Source organism: Nomascus leucogenys, chromosome X (genome assembly GCF_006542625.1).
Source record: "Nomascus leucogenys isolate Asia chromosome X, Asia_NLE_v1, whole genome shotgun sequence".
In the NCBI taxonomy this organism is placed as follows: Eukaryota; Metazoa; Chordata; class Mammalia; order Primates; family Hylobatidae; genus Nomascus; species Nomascus leucogenys.
In genome coordinates, this window is record NC_044406.1 from 18,416,713 (window position 1) to 18,432,498 (window position 15,786).

Here is a 15,786-nt window from a genome sequence, read left to right on the forward strand (position 1 = left end):
ACTCAGATGTAATTTCTGATAATGAAGTTTCTGACAGAGTGGATCATTAGAATACAGTCTTTCTTAACAGAAGTATTAACTATTCAGTGAACATTCAAGCAAGTGTTTACCTACTGCTGTTCTAGATACAAACTGGAATCTAAAAAAAATCACAGTGATAACCTTATGTTTTCAACCATACTGATAATTGGAAGAACAAATATCAATTCTCAACCAAAGCTAAGTAAATAAATGCACAAAATTAGCCATCTTAGCGTTTCCAAAAAAAAGCAGATAAACTCTCTAGATGTTAACCAATAAATAAACTTCTCTGTGCACTCTATGATTATTTTACTCTTTTCTAGAAAAGAAAAATCTAATTTATATTAATAGTTGAAAACATAGTTCTACTGAGGGCATTATCTTTGTTTTATGGATCAGTCTACATATAATTAAATCCAAACCACAAAATTCATCCACAACCCATTCACCAGGAAATAAAGATTTTGTTGACTATGACGCTTTATCATACTGAAAAGATGCATATATTTGCTCATTTATTTATTTTTCAGGTCTTTGAACAGAGAGGATTTGCAGTGGAGGCTACTACACAAGCCATCCTACAGGCCCTGGGCAGGTATTCAAATGGCCCTGGTATGCCGCCAGACCCCAGTGACAGATTATGAGATTTCACAAAATCATAGTTTATAAATTCAAAATAAAAGATGCAGCAGTCTCCATTTTAAGCCCATTTTTGTGACACATGATAAAGATCAAGCTTCCATTTCTCATATCAAATTATAAAATTAACTGTTCAGTATCTCTAATGAGGTCTATTAAAATAAAACTCTTCAAACCTGGTATTTCTAGCATTCTTTAAAAGTGTTACAATTTTTTAATTCTCTTTTAACTATAACACACTTCATTATTAAATATGGGGGTATCATTACTTTTTTTTTTTAGTTTTTATTTTTGAAACAGGCTCTCGCTTTGTCACCCAGGCTGGAGTGCAGTGGCACAAACATGGCTCACTGCAGTCTCGATCTCCCAGGCTCAAGCAATCCTCCCACCCCAGCCTCCCAAGTAGCTGGGACTACAGGCACATGTCAACACACCCAGCTAATTTTTGTATTTTTTGTAGAGATGGGGTTTCATCATGTTGCCTAGGCTGGTCTCGAACTGTTGAGCTCAAGCAATCAGCCTGCCCCGGCCTCCCACAAATGCTGGGATTACAGGCGTGAGCCATTACACCTGGCCACATCATTACTTTTATTAAAAAGTTAAAGATTTTTATGCATTTGATTGTATATAATTTTACCTCAAAAGAAAAAAGAGGAACTGTAAACAAAAATGTATAAGGTATCTAAATGGGAGTGTACTGACATTTGCAACTTACTTTGAAAAATATCCAAAAAATAAGGTGGAACAATAGATGAATAGATAGATATGTAATTATGAAAGTAAACTTAATTGTAGACTTTAGGTGGTGAGTATATAGGCGTTCACTGTAGAATTCTTTCAGCTTTTCTGTATGTTTCAACATTTTCAAAATAGAATGTTGGATAGAAAAAAAGCTTAAGGCTGGGTATGGTGGCTCATGCCTGTAATCCCAGTGCTCTGGGAGGCCAAGGAGGGAGGATCACATGAGGCTATGAGTTTCAGACAAGCCTGGGCAACATAGCAAGATTTCTATCTCTACAAAATAATCTGTATTAGCTGGGTGTGGTGGTGCACGCCTGTAGTCCCAGCTACTCAGGAGGCTGATGCAGGAGAATCACTTGAGCCCAGGAGTTCAAGGCTGCAGTGAGCCATAATCGCGCCACTGCACTCCAGCCTGGGTGACAGAGCGTGACCCTGTCTTGAAAAGAAAAAAAGAAAGAAAGTATGTATGGTATATGTTATATATGTATATCTCATAGCCATCAGGATGTAATCCAATAATCCAAGCTCCTTTTTTTTTTTTTTTTTTTTTTTTTTTGAGACAGAGTCTCACTCTATTGCCCGGGCTGGGGTGCAGTGGCACGATGATGGCTCACTGCAGCCTCCAACTCCTGAGCTCAAGTGATCCTCCCACCTCAGCCTCCCAAAGTGCTGGGATTACAGGCATGAGCTACTATGCCCCAGCCCTTAAGGTAACATTCTTAAACTTGGTACTTACAGAAGCTTTTGTGCTTTTAAGATGAAGAACTAGTAAGAGATATAATAGCACAAAATTATTTAAGACATATGTAAAAAGATGCAAAATTATTAATATGATACCACAGCAGTCATGTGTAAATATACATAGAAAAATAACTAGACTAAAATGCAAATAAAATTGTTGTAGAGTAGCAGAATTATGGGTGATCCCCCCCTTTATTTCTTGAACTTTCTGTAATATAATCATACTTATAAATGCTTTCTGAGCACATATATAAATGCACATATGTATATTTAAAAATATTTTCTACAAGTGCAATGAATGTAAAAGAACTATGAGGTGGGCTGTTGCCATGTCTAAATTTAAGAAAAGGAACAGGGGCCAGGTACAGTGGCTTAGGCTGGTAATGCCAGTGCTCTGGGAAGCCAAGGTGAGAGGATCAATTGAGGCCAGGAGTTTGAGACCAGCCTGGGCAACAGAGCAAGATTCCATCTCTACAAAAAAAGAAAAAAATTAGCTGTGCATGGTGGCATGCACCTATAGTCCTAGATACTCAGGAGGCCAACACAGGAGAGGCAGGAGAATCATCTGAGCCCAAGAGTTTGAGGTTACAGTGAGCTGTGATCATGCCACTGCACTCCAGCCTGGGCAGCAGAGCAAGACCCCATCTCAAAAGAAAAGAAAAAGGAACAAAAAATATTTTGTTTTACAAAAAAGGACTTGTGGGTTTACCTCCCTCCCCATTCTACCCTTTGCATTTTGTTTTCTCTCATTTTTGGTTCAAATACAAATGAGTCAAGCATGAATATAAACATACCAAATCAACATGGCCCACCCCTTTTTCATTCACATACTGGTAGTGTATTAAGGTCATGAACAGTTTTAGCTGTTTAGTTTTAGGCCAACTGCAGTGCCTTATTATCCTCAGAATCCATAAATGGAAGTAATATTCGTCAAGGAACAAAGCATGTGAGTCTGCTTTTAAGAGAATATAACCTACAACAACAACAGTCTATTTTTTTAAAGAATCATTAAGGGCTAAAGTAAATGTCTTATAAATAGGTATCTTCCCAGATTATGGTATAATTTCCTCTACCTGGGAGAATCTAGTTGGTTGAGCCCCAGTCATTATGAGATGGCAGCAAAAACCACATTAAGTCACCTGCCTCGTTGAGTCATAAGAGAACACGTGGATTTGAGCCCCAGCCACTCTGACTTAGACAAATCACTTGATCTCTCAGGGCCGCGATTTCCTCCTGTATAAAACTAGGGCCTGCTAAGGTCCCTTTCAGCTAAAAAATTCTCTGAATTTCAGGCAACAGAGAGCACAGGCTCTGAGAAACTGAGCAAGGGCTAGGTTTTCTTGAACTCTACCCAGCTAATCCTTGGATAAGGAAAACCTGGCAGCATAAAAACACATGAATTCGTGAAGAGGGACAATTCCACAGAATGCCCCGCATCCAAGAAGCATCTGGAGATAGGATGTGGAAACAAGGAGACATGAAATCGCTCCCATGTAACTAATCACAGGAAACAGCCTCACTACAGGGCTTTTATTTTTTTGGGAGGGGGCAGAAATTCTTGGCAATCCCTCTCCCACTCGATGGACTCTAAAGACACTATTAATTCCATTTTTGAAGCTGCAAATAAAGATTGTAGAAACATTATTAAATATCATAAAGAAAAAAACAAAGATAATACCTGAATGTATCTACTGTTTTCTTCACATCTACTTTAACTGTAAGTGATTTCTTCCTAAGATTGATAGGCGAGGGTTTCACATCAGAAAGTTTTTGACTTTTATCAAGTTGGTTACTGGAAGAATTGCTCTCTTTTCTACAATCCCCTTCTTTCCTTATTTTTTCCTTCCGTTTGTCATTACTAGACCTCAAATCAACATCATTTTTATTTGAATAAGTACAGGCAATGCTGTCTTTCTTAGACGGTTTAAAAGGTTCTTTGATTTGTCCATCTTGAGTCTCTCTCCCTCTTCCAGTATTAAAACAATCTAACTCTCTATTTAGAGGGCCTTTTTGAAAACTGTATTTTCTATCTTCTTCCTTACAGTACTTCTGAGTTCTCCCATCAGTAAAGTCCTGGTCCCCATCCAAGAGCTTAGGACGTTTGTGACGATAGTCATAGGATACTTTGGTTGCTGAACTGGTCTCTGGGTGTTCCCTCTCAGCATGTCGATAAGTTTGGGGCCCAAGGTTCCACTGGTCTGTGTCCTCTTGGTAAGGTGGGAGGGAATGCTCGGGCTTCCACTTTGGGTTCCTGGCAGGCTCTCTGCTTTCATACCTCTCCACGTCTTTAGGTCTTTTTGATGTGTGTCCATATTTTCTGAAATCACGATCCTCAGGATACCTGTGTTGACATAAAGCAGTTTACATTTGCAATAAAGAGAAGAAAGGGAGAATTTATATGTGTAGAATGTCGGGCAGCATGGTTTTAAATGCAGAATGCAGTGGCAAGTTAATCTATAATCCCTTAAGCCAATTCTATAGGCACAAGGCAATTAAAGAGGAAAATACCATCTTTTAAAAGTATTCTAGCCATCAACATGATTTACTCTAAAGAGAAATACTTCACTACTACCAGGACACCATAACTAAATTACAATGCTTTTTGTCTTTTTAGACAAAAGCTTTTCAAGGTGGTTATCTTCAACCATAAAGTAAACAGACCTTTTCACTTGAGGCTTTATACCAAATTACCCAGCTTTAATGTTTTCCTATACCTCTTCTGAAATGAGCTCCTTGTCTCAAAGTCTTCAGAGCCTCTTCTAGTTGACTGGGAGTATTTTTCTTCTTGTATCCTCTGGTGCCTCAACTCATCTTCATGCCACTTTCCTTCAAATCTAAAAGAATCTGCTATTGACCTCTGAGGTGGTTTCCCTCCTTTTCCACTTCCTCTAACTCTGTGGTCATCAGGACTATACCCTCCTTGCACTTTCTGGGGATAAGAATTCCTCTCATGCTCTTTGTAGGGTATACCCTCTGAGTATTTGGGCATATACTGAGCTCTCCTGTTACTGTCCCCTCTTCCAGGCGAATATCCTCGGTGAGGCTTATACATATAAACATTTTCTAAAGAGTTTCTTATGTTAGGGGAAGGTGATCTATGTTCATAAGACTGGTAATATATATTTCCACGAGAGGGAATCCTTGGTTTACTCTGTCCATGTTTCTCACTGTCCATTCTCCAAGCGACGGGTCTTTTTGGATCCTTCCTATATTCACAGCCATAATGCCCGTGTGAATGTCTTTGCTTGTAGTGTTCAGCATTTCTAGGTACTGGTGATAAAGACCTATGTAAACAAACACAGAAAAGTGTAATCCATTTAAAGATAATCAACTAAGTGTGTCTTAATATGACCTACCAAAAACAGTTGCTTTTCCTAGGATCCCTCGGCTTCTTCCACTCAAACTAAATTCATCAATTTGCTACATCTGCATTACAAATTGTACATTTGGGGGTCTGTTATGGTACTGCCCAATCAACAAGCATACTCTTTCCATCTGAACTAAGGTATTCCATGTGCTTATCCAAATGAGCTGAGCACACCTATCCCATTGGAGGAGGGCCAGCTCAGGTGCACAGCAGGATCCATTTTGGAAGACTGCTGACAGCAAAGTTCTAGCAAAAGAAGATGCAGCGACTTCAAAGGGCCAGTCAGCAAAAGCTTACATCCGGTTCAAAGGCCAGGTAAGAAACAAGCAGGAAGGCAAGACTCACACAAATCCATGTGTAGGAGGGTCTCCAGCAAACTGAACGCTCTGACAATAAATTAGAGTCTAAGATTTAATGATGCTACAATTCAAACTCAGACCCAAGCCAGGCCCAGAGTTTCTCCAGTTGATTGTCTACTTTCTCTACTAAGGCTGTATCAAGGAGCAAAACATATGTACTTAACCGGGGGAGAAGGGGGAACAAGAGGCTCTTAAGACTTGAATCTCATGCTTAGTTCCTCCAGAAATACCTCTAACATAGGTAAGTTGCTTTTCTTTCCCAGATTTGTTCCTTTGCATATCAATAGAAAGATGTGCTGTTCGAACAGAGCTTGTAACTTCGGTGAAGTTATTCTTTAAAGCAGCTATAATGCTCTCCAGGGACAGCACATCCTTTCTGGAACTACCTTCTCCATACCTCAGCATTGCCAACATTGAGGCTTGTGTTTCCACTAAGGCGGAAGGCTTCTGTATCCAGGGAAACCAGTCTGGGTTGCCTAGACGTAAACGGAGGCGTGCCACTATCTGGGACACAATAAAGTTCCATTTTGCACCTGGGGACCTTTCCCCCCATCTGAGCTGCCCAATTTCTCCATCTCCTCCCTGAGGATTTAATGTCTTCTAATCAATGAGGAGGCGATCCCTGCAGCTTCTGTTACGGCTGTCTCTTAGAAGCTGCCATGGAGTTGGCGCAACCATGAGTGAATCCCTTTCCTTTCAATGATAAGTCTGTGCCCTCCCTACAAGAAAGGAGGCAGATCTACCTTCCTCATATACCTACTAGGAGTTATATACTGAACTTGACAATATTGCCCTCTGGAGTCACCAAGCTAGACATACCCGCAAGTGTTATTTAGCTAAAGCAGAAACTCTGCTATCCAGCTGGCTACACCTCATCACAGGAGGAAGCAAGTGGAGCCTCTGAGGACCTCCTGGAAGATTTTATCTCTTTCACAGCCAAGGAGAAAAGCTGGCAGCCAGAGTCAAAGGTCTTCCAGTCTGGACGGAATTCCCAATAACTTACTTTTAATCCTTACTTCACATTCAGTATCGGTTTGATATGCTATTTTATATGTTTCATTGCACAGTGTCCCTTTCTTCTGAAGAAGGTTGCTGGAACAGTTGCTATTGTTTTTGGTTTTCCTAAAGAAACAAAAAAGACTCAAGGAGTCTGTTGGGAGATAATTCTCCACAGTCTCTTGAGTTCTGCACACCTTGCGAGAGCCCTATGAGCAGAGGCACTGACGACCTTTGTTCTAAGGCAGTGTTGCAAGATAGAGATAGGGTCTCACTCAGGGAAAACGGCTGATGTGTTTGCTGTCCAGGATACTAGAATAAATGTCTCTTCCAAGGCAAAGGCTGCATGGGTTTATGTGCAGCCCCTGATAAGGGACTCATGTTCCTCAGTTGTACTGTAACCCCACTGCCTGTATGGAAAGCTCGCTGCCTTACAGCATCCATCCAGTCAGTGGCTCTGCAGTGCCAGCCCTCACAGGACCCAGAGGGTGGGGGGAATGACAGGAACATGAAGCTCAAGCTGCTTGCTGTACTCTGAGTAATAAAGGCCTTTGTCTCTGACCCAAGAGTGCCCTGTGGCAGGCTAATAATGTGTTAGTTTGCAAGTAGGGTAAAATATCAGATCCTTTACAGTTCTTAACAAAGAAACCTGAGAAGGAACCTGGAACTCAGGCACTAAGCTTGGCAGGGTCTCTTGTGCCCCTCACCAGCGCCTTTTGTCTTATCAAGAAATGACTTCTGTGGGCCGGGCGCGGTGGCTCACGCCTGTAATCCCAGCACTTTGGGAGGTAGAGGCGGGCGGATCACGAGGACAGGAGATCGAGACCATCCTGGCTAACACGGTGAAACCCCATCTCTACTAAAAATACAAAAAATTAGCCAGGCGTGGTGGCGGGCACCTGTAGTCCCAGCTACTCAGGAGGCTGAGGCAGGAGAATGGCGTGAACCCGGGAGACGGAGCTTGCAGTGAGCCGAGATCACGCCACTGCACTCCAGCCTGGGCAACAGAGTGAGATTCCATCTCAAAAAAATTAATTAATTAATTAATAAGTGACCTCTGTGATACCCTGTTAAAATCATTCACTTCTATACATTCCCTTTTCTTTATCAAGTTCCTTGCCATTACAAGTTGCTCCTGTGAATTACAAAATGAAAACTGTTGACAAAATGATTGATTAGTTACTGCATAACTGAAACGCATAAGCAAAATGGGCAAGTTATCTTAACATGAAAAATCTTGGTCTGCCTTTTTTGTGTGAAATGATGGTCCTTTTTAAGTCCTAGAAAATACTAGTCACATTTACAGCTCGGTGCCTTTGCTCCTGCTCTCCCCCTTAACTAGAATATTTCTCTTCACTCTTTCTGCCTTTAGAAGTTCTACACATCCTGAAATGCCCAGATAAAATTGTTTTCATCTCTTCTTTGAAGACTTTCTTAGTGCCCCCTTTCCCCTCCACAAAAACAGAATTATTTCCTCCCTAGAAATCCAGAATCCTTTGTCCCAATAAGTAGCACAGCATTTTCCCCACTGTATCATTGCTGGCCATGATGTCAATCTCCCAACCCAACCACGTGCTTGCTGAGGCCAAAGAAGATGGCATATTTGCCTTTGTAGCCCAAGAACCTGCCTGTAGCAGGTGTACAATAAAGACTGGTTAAATTGTTCCAATCTAATGATACATACTTTTGATACTACCAAGCAGGAAAGAGGAGAAATGGACTATAATCGAACTATTCAAAACTCTATTATTGTGCCATGAAGAAGAAAGAGGAAACTCCCTATTTTCTAACTCGAAATTTCTTTAAACATATTAATTATGAAAAAATGAAATGAAATCCATACTGAGGAGTTCTAAACTACTATTTCAAAAAATGTAATACTCTCAAAGATGTTTCTCACTCTCTCTTGCTGTGGCCACTGCATTGCTTTTCATTATGGATTAACTCTAGCCACCTGCTATGATTAAACAAAGCTGTCAGCTACTAGAATGTAGAAATACAACCTCTACTATGATAAAGTACCTACTGTGAATAACCAAGTCCCATGAGCTTAAGTGTTTACTAGTACTGGTGAAATTGAAAGTCACAGCACATCCCAAATCCAAGCTTACTCTGCTAAGAACTGCTCACCTGTGTTTCCACCTGGGGGATCTAGATCGTGACCGTGCCATCCTTTGACACGTGAGCCACTATCCACTTTTTACACTGCAAAGAAACACAGGATTAGCAAGTTTGTAGAAAGAGCCTACAATTTGATCTAAAACATAGCGAATGCTGCCAATTTACTTAAACTCTTTGTGCCTCAGCTTCCTCATCTATAATGTGGAAATAATAGCACCCCTTCCTATTGGAATGTTGTCAGGATAAAATGAATTAAACTTTGTCTGCAAAGTGCCGAATAGTAACTATTTTAGGCTTCGCAGGCCATATAAGGTCTCTGTCACATCTGCTTCTTTTTTTAAAGCAACTCTTTAAAAATGTAAAAATGTGACAACATTGAGATGTGTCGTAAGTGTAAAATCCACATCAGATTTCAAAGAGTTCATATAAAAAATGTAAAATATTTTATTAATGTATTTCTAATATTAACTACATGTTGAAATATTTTGAATATACTAGGTTAAAGGCACTATATTGGTCAAATTTAAAAAATAAAAGTACAAAAACTATTTAGCTCAAGTGGGTCATACAAAAATAGGCCCGGCAAGTCAAATGCATTGTAGTTTAATGACCCCTAAATTAAATCATAAAAAGAGCTTATTGGTGTCTGGCAACAGCAACTGCTAAATAAGTATTCAAAAAAGAGGAAAAATTACCCAGAATTCCTCTATCTGAATACAAGCACTACTACTTTCCTGTCTTTCACCATGTACAGAAACACTTCATATAATCACAGTTCAAATGTTTAGGAATACGTGATGGTATACTCTGCTTTTTAAATTGTTGGATTCTAAGAATTACAATTTCTTTTTTAATTTTTTTTTTTTTGAGACAGAGTTTTGCTCTTTCTCCCAGGCTGGAGTGCAGTGGTGCGATCACAGTTCACTGCAGCCTCAACTTCCCAGGCTCCAGCGATGCTCAACCTCCCAAGTAGCTGGGACCACAAGCGTGCACAACCGCACCTGGCTAATTTTTGTATTTTTGGTGGACACGGGGTTTTGCCATGTTGCCCAGGTTGGTCTGGATCTCCTGAGCTCAAGCAATCCTCCGACCTTGGCCTCCCAAAGTGCTGGGATTACAGGCGTGAGCTACCACATCCGGTCAGAATTACAATTTCTAATACTCAACTGCTGCCTAACTTTCCACCAGACAAATATGCCCAAAATGTAATTGAACATTATTAGGCATTTAGTTTGCTTCTGGTTTTTTGCTAAAACAAATAATGTCAAATCAGTAAATTTTAAAAGGCACTTCTAAACTTGATTTTTCAAATATTCTTCAGTCTTTAAAAGAAACTGATAGCTTCAGAAACTGAATTTTAAAAATACATAAGTAGGTATAATCTCCTATACTAGCTATTATTTACAACTCAGTAGTCGTCCTCAGTTCTGATACGAATATTAAGTAGTTCCTAACTTAGTGGTCCCAAACCCCTGGTGGCTTCTAGAATGACTGCCATGGGCTCATGAATTATCATATAGCTACCGTGCACAGACTACAGAATAAATAAGTGTATGTCTCATATATTATGCACCTCGATTTTGCAAATTTCTGAAGATACTACGGTGAAACTAAAATATAAAGGCTTCTTGTCACTATGCAGTTTTTCCACCCACAGACACAAAAAGTACAATTATTACATAGACATCAGTTTAAAAGGTGGTCCTCATACTCGAACATTTGCAAACTACTGTTATCCTGAATTTCAAAAGAAAGTAAAAGCGTATCAAGTCAAAGAACTTGAACTAGATCACTCATTAGAGGAAGTACAATCAATTCAATTCATTTATACACAGCCTCTTTCTAAAAAGATTTTGAGGCTAAGAACAATTAGCTCACAAAGTATTATGAAATGAAAACACTAAAAGAAAAAATGTTTACTTAGTAACTAAAAGTATCAAAATGTATTCATTTAACAAATTTTGCTGTGTACCAATTATTTGCCAGACACTGTTCTAGGGCTACAGCAGCGAACAAAAACAGACAAAACTTCCTGCTCTGATAGAGATTACATTCAATAGGGAAGCTTATAATTTAACTAGATAAACTCTGGGTATCAGTTCATACCTATTAAATTTAATGAAAATAATAAACCCAAAGGTGGTAATTTTTTTGGGGGGGTTGGGAACATAAATATTGCTGATGATACACTGGCCATCAGAGAAATGCAAATCAAAACCACAGTGAGATAGCATCTCACACCAGTTAGAATGGCCATCATTAAAAAATCAGGAAACAACAGGTGCTGGAGAGGAGGTGGAGAAATAGGAACACTTTTACACTGTTGGTGGGACTGTAAACTAGTTCAACCATTGTGGAAGTCAGTGTGGCGATTCCTCAGGGATCTAGAACTAGAAATACCATTTGGCCCAGCCATCCCATTACTGGGTATATACCCAAAGGACTATAAATCATGCTGCTATAAAGACACATGCACACGTATGTTTATTGAAGCACTATTCACAATAGCAAAGAATTGGAACCAACCCAAACGTCCAACAACGATAGACTGGATTAAGAAAATGTGGCACATATACACCATGGAATACTATGCAGCCATAAAAAATGATGAGTTCGTGTCCTTTGTAGGGACGTGGATGAAACTGGAAAACATCATTCTCAGTAAACTATCGCAAGGACAAAAAACCAAACACCGCATGTTCTCACTCATAGGTGGGAATTGAACAGTGAGAACTCATGGACACAGGAAGGGGAACATCACACTCCGGGGACTGTTGTGGGGTGGGGGGAGAGGGGAGGAACAGCATTAGGAGATATACCTAATGCTAAATGACGAGTTAATGGGTGCAGGAAATCAACATGGCACATGGATACATATGTAACAAACCTGCACATTGTGCACATGTGCCCTAAAACCTAAAGTATAATAAAAATATATATATATTGCTGATGATAATCAGAAAGGAAAATTTTTCTGGAGCATAATCTTTTTTTCATTTTTAAAAACAAAACATATTTATTGATATTGAATTCACATGCCATACAATTTACCCATTGAAAGTGTACAATTCAATGTTTTTTAGTATATTCACAGTGATATACAACCATTATCACTGTCTAGTTGTAGAACATTTTCATCCTCCCAAAAGAGACTCCATTAGCAGTGAATCCCCACTTCTCCCCTTCCCTGCTTAGCCCGTTTCTATGGATCTGCCTATTCGAGACATCTCATACAAATGGAATCAAACAGTATGTAGTTTTTTTGTGACTGGCTTCTTTCTACTTAGCATGTTTTTGAGGTTCACCTGCGTTGTAGTATGTATCAGTACGTCATCCCTTTTTATGGTAGAATAATAGACATTTCATTGTATGGGTACATCACATTTTGTTCATTCATTCACCTCTCCATGCACATTTGGGTTGTTTCTACCTTTCAGCTATTATAAATAACACTCTTACGAACGTCTGTGTACAAGTTTTTATGTGGACATATGTTTTCATTTCCTTGGGTATATACCTAGGAGTGGAATTACTGGGTCACTTGGTAACTCTATGTTTAACTTTTTGAGGATCTGCCAAACTTTTCCAAAGTAGCTGCACCATTTTACATTCCCACCAGCAGCGTATGAGGGTTCTAATTTTTCTACATCCTCACCAACACTTACTATATTTTTGACTATAGCCATCCTAGTGGGTATGAAGTGGTATCTCATTGTGGTTTTGATTTGCATTTCCCTAATGACTAATGGAGAGTAATCTTGAAACATGTAAGAAACTATGAAACTAATCATACCTCCTTTCCTTTAATCTAGTAATTTCAGTTTAAACTTGTTTTAAAAAATAATTCAAAAGAAAAAAATCAGCTGTGTATACTAAGATGTTTGTATCGGTTTTATTTATAATAGGAAAGAAAAAAAGCTCAAGAAAACTAATAACCCAAATGCTCAACAAAAAAGATTAAACAAATGTAAGATAGATACATCTAGTTGCTTCCTACCTTTCTCCCAGCCTTATGTGTGTCTTTTCCTCCACACACCCTACTAGCCCCCTACACCACACTACTGGCTTTCCCTGATCAGGCCATGCTGGTCCAGCACATGGATGGCCTTCCCTCGGTCAGCTTGACAAATCCCTATTCTTTCCCGATTGCGTAACTATCACATCCCCTAGGACTCTTTCCTGGACTTTCTTTTTTTTCCCTCTGGGCTTCTTTCTCCTTGGGAATTCTGGGTTTATTTTGCAATTATTTCAACACATCGTATTTATTTACATAATTGTATTTATTTCAATAGGCAAAAGACTCCATTCTCACAGAACACAAAACTCAAATGACCTATGAACGTATGAGATGTTCAACTTAATTAGCAATTGGGAAAATACAAATAAAGATCATAGCCATTTGGTATGCCAAAGGGCTATGATCACCCATCAGATAGGCCAAAAATGTTTAAGTTGCATATTCCAAAGTGTTGGCAAAGATGTGTGAAAATGGGAACTCTCAGTTACTGCTAGGTGAACTGTACATGGTACAGTATAACCAGTTTGAAAATACCATTGCCCCTTAGTACACTCAGGGAATTGGTTCCAGAATCCCCACATACACCAAAATCTGTGCATATCCAAGTCCCTCTGTATAGGCAGCTTTCGCATATCTCAAATGCCGTATTTTCGATACCTGTTTCATTGGGAAAAACTTCACATATAACTGGACCCACACAGTTCAAACCCATGTTGTTCAAGTGTCACCTGTAGTTTGGAAATACCCAATAAAGTCGAACATGCCCATATCCCACAGCCCAGCAATTCCATGCAGGAATATACAATGGAGTAGTTCTCAAACTTTAGAGTGCATTAGAATCGCCTGGAGGCTGGTTAAAATACAGATTTCTGGGCCCTACCCCTGGGGTGGGCCCCACTCTAGCAGGTTCCCAGGTGATGTGGATGCTGCTGGTCCAGGGGCTACAGAACCACTAGTTTTAAAGGAAAAGTGGACATCACTTGGGAGAAAATATTTACAAGTGAGATTTATTGCATGTGATAAAAGAAGTATTATTAAGAACATTTTCCTTCACCCAATATTAAAATTAGTTTTATTAAAATTTAAATGGGCCAGGCACAGCAGCTCATTCGCCCCTGTAATCCCAGCACTTTGGGAGGCTGAGGCGGGTGGATCACAAGGTCAGGAGATCAAGACCATCCTGGCTAAAACGGTGAAACCCCGTCTCTACTAAAAATAAAAAAAAATTAGCCGGGCATGGTGGCGCACGCCTGTAGTCCCAGCTACTCAGGAGGTTGAGGCAGGTGAATCGCTTGAACCCAGGGGGCGGAGGTTGCAGTGAGCCGAGATCGCGCCACTGGACTCCAGCCTAGGTGACAGAGTGAGACTGCGTCTCAAAAAATTAAATACATAAATAAATTTCAAACTATTCATTCAAAGATGGTGAATTTCATTGCATATAAATTATACCTCAAAGTTGTAAAAACATTAGCTTGGGGGTGATGAAAATATTCTAAAATTAGATCAGATATTATGGAGATGGTTGCATAACTCTGCAAGCATACTAAAAACCACTGAAATACACACTTTAAACCAGTAAATTATAAAGCTGTTTTTTAAAGTTAACTTTGTTTGCAATTGCTTAGTGGGCATCAGCTGATAATGAGAAGTACTAGTTCAGCTGCTTGATAGATAAGAGAGGAGGTTTAAACATACAGCCTAAGCTGAGAATGCTTTTTACATTTTAAAGTGTTGTAACAAAAAAAAAAAAAGAAGAAGAAGAAGAAGATGTGACAGAGACTGTACGTGGCCCACAAAGCCTAAAATATTTACTATATGGTTCTTTCTTCTTTTTTTTTTTCCTTTTTTTTTTCTTTTTTTGAGATGGAGTCTCACTCTGTCACCCAGGCTGGAGTGCAGTGCTGCGATCTCGGCTCACTGCAACCTCCACCTCCCGGGTTCAAGCGATTCTCATGCCTCAGCCTCCTAAGTAGCTGGGACTACAGGTGTGTGCCACCACGCCTGGCTAATCTTTGTACTTTCAGTAGAGACAGGGTTTCACCACGTTGGCCAGGCTGGTCCTGAACTTCTGGCCTCAAATGATCTGCCCGCCTCAGCCTCCCAAAGGGCTAGGATTACAGGCATGAGCCACCATGCCCAGCCCATGCCCAGCTAATTTTTAAAATTTTTTGTAGAGATGGGTCTCAATATGTTGCCAGGCTGGTCTCAAACTCTTAGACTCAAGCGATCCTCCTGCCTCGGCCTTTCAAAGCATTGGGATTACAGGCGTGAACCACCACACGTGGCTGCCAGGAGCATTTCACACACCTTCCTCCTGGAAACATTTTCTTCACTTGGATTCCAGAATACTACACTTTCTTGGTTTTCCTCCTACCTCTATAACAATTCCTTCTGTCTCTTTTGCCAATTTCTCCTCATCTTCCCTGTCATCACCCTGACCCTTAAGAGTGAACCCAGTCTTCCTCTAAATAGTGACTTTGGTCTTTGGACTTGTATCCATACTCTCATTCAGTCTCATGCCTTTAAATACCCTCTATAAACTAACAATCTCAAATTTGTATCTCCAGCTCACAGCCATCCCATGCACTCCAGTCTTGCATATCCAACAGCCCACTGGATTCTGTAAACATGTCCATGAGCAAACTCCTCATCTCCCTCCAACATTTTCTCCTCTTACAGTCTGTCCCATCTCAGTAAATGGCAGCTCCACCCTTCCAGTCTTCAACAAAGAGGAAATACAAATGTCCAATAAACACATGAAAAGATACTCCACCCTGCTAAGA

The 15,786-nt window shown here is 39.9% G+C and overlaps 1 protein-coding gene across 3 annotated transcripts in view; it reads right to left on the reverse strand.

Annotated features, from left to right (window-relative positions):
- BCLAF3 (BCLAF1 and THRAP3 family member 3) overlaps positions 1-15,786 on the reverse strand; it is a 75,272-nt gene that overhangs the window by 43,696 nt on the left and 15,790 nt on the right. For 2 of the 3 annotated variants that reach the window (XM_030807269.1, XM_003261132.3), the window contains exons 1-3: positions 8,995-9,080; positions 4,857-5,426; positions 3,821-4,483 (exon numbers count right to left, since the gene is read on the reverse strand). In XM_030807269.1, coding sequence (XP_030663129.1) covers positions 3,821-4,483; positions 4,857-5,426; positions 8,995-9,035 — 1,274 coding nt within the window. In that variant the 5' untranslated portion in view covers positions 9,036-9,080. Of the gene's footprint in view, positions 1-3,820; positions 4,484-4,856; positions 5,427-8,994; positions 9,081-15,786 lie in introns of those variants that run through there. The other variant, XM_030807268.1, reaches the window with a different exon arrangement.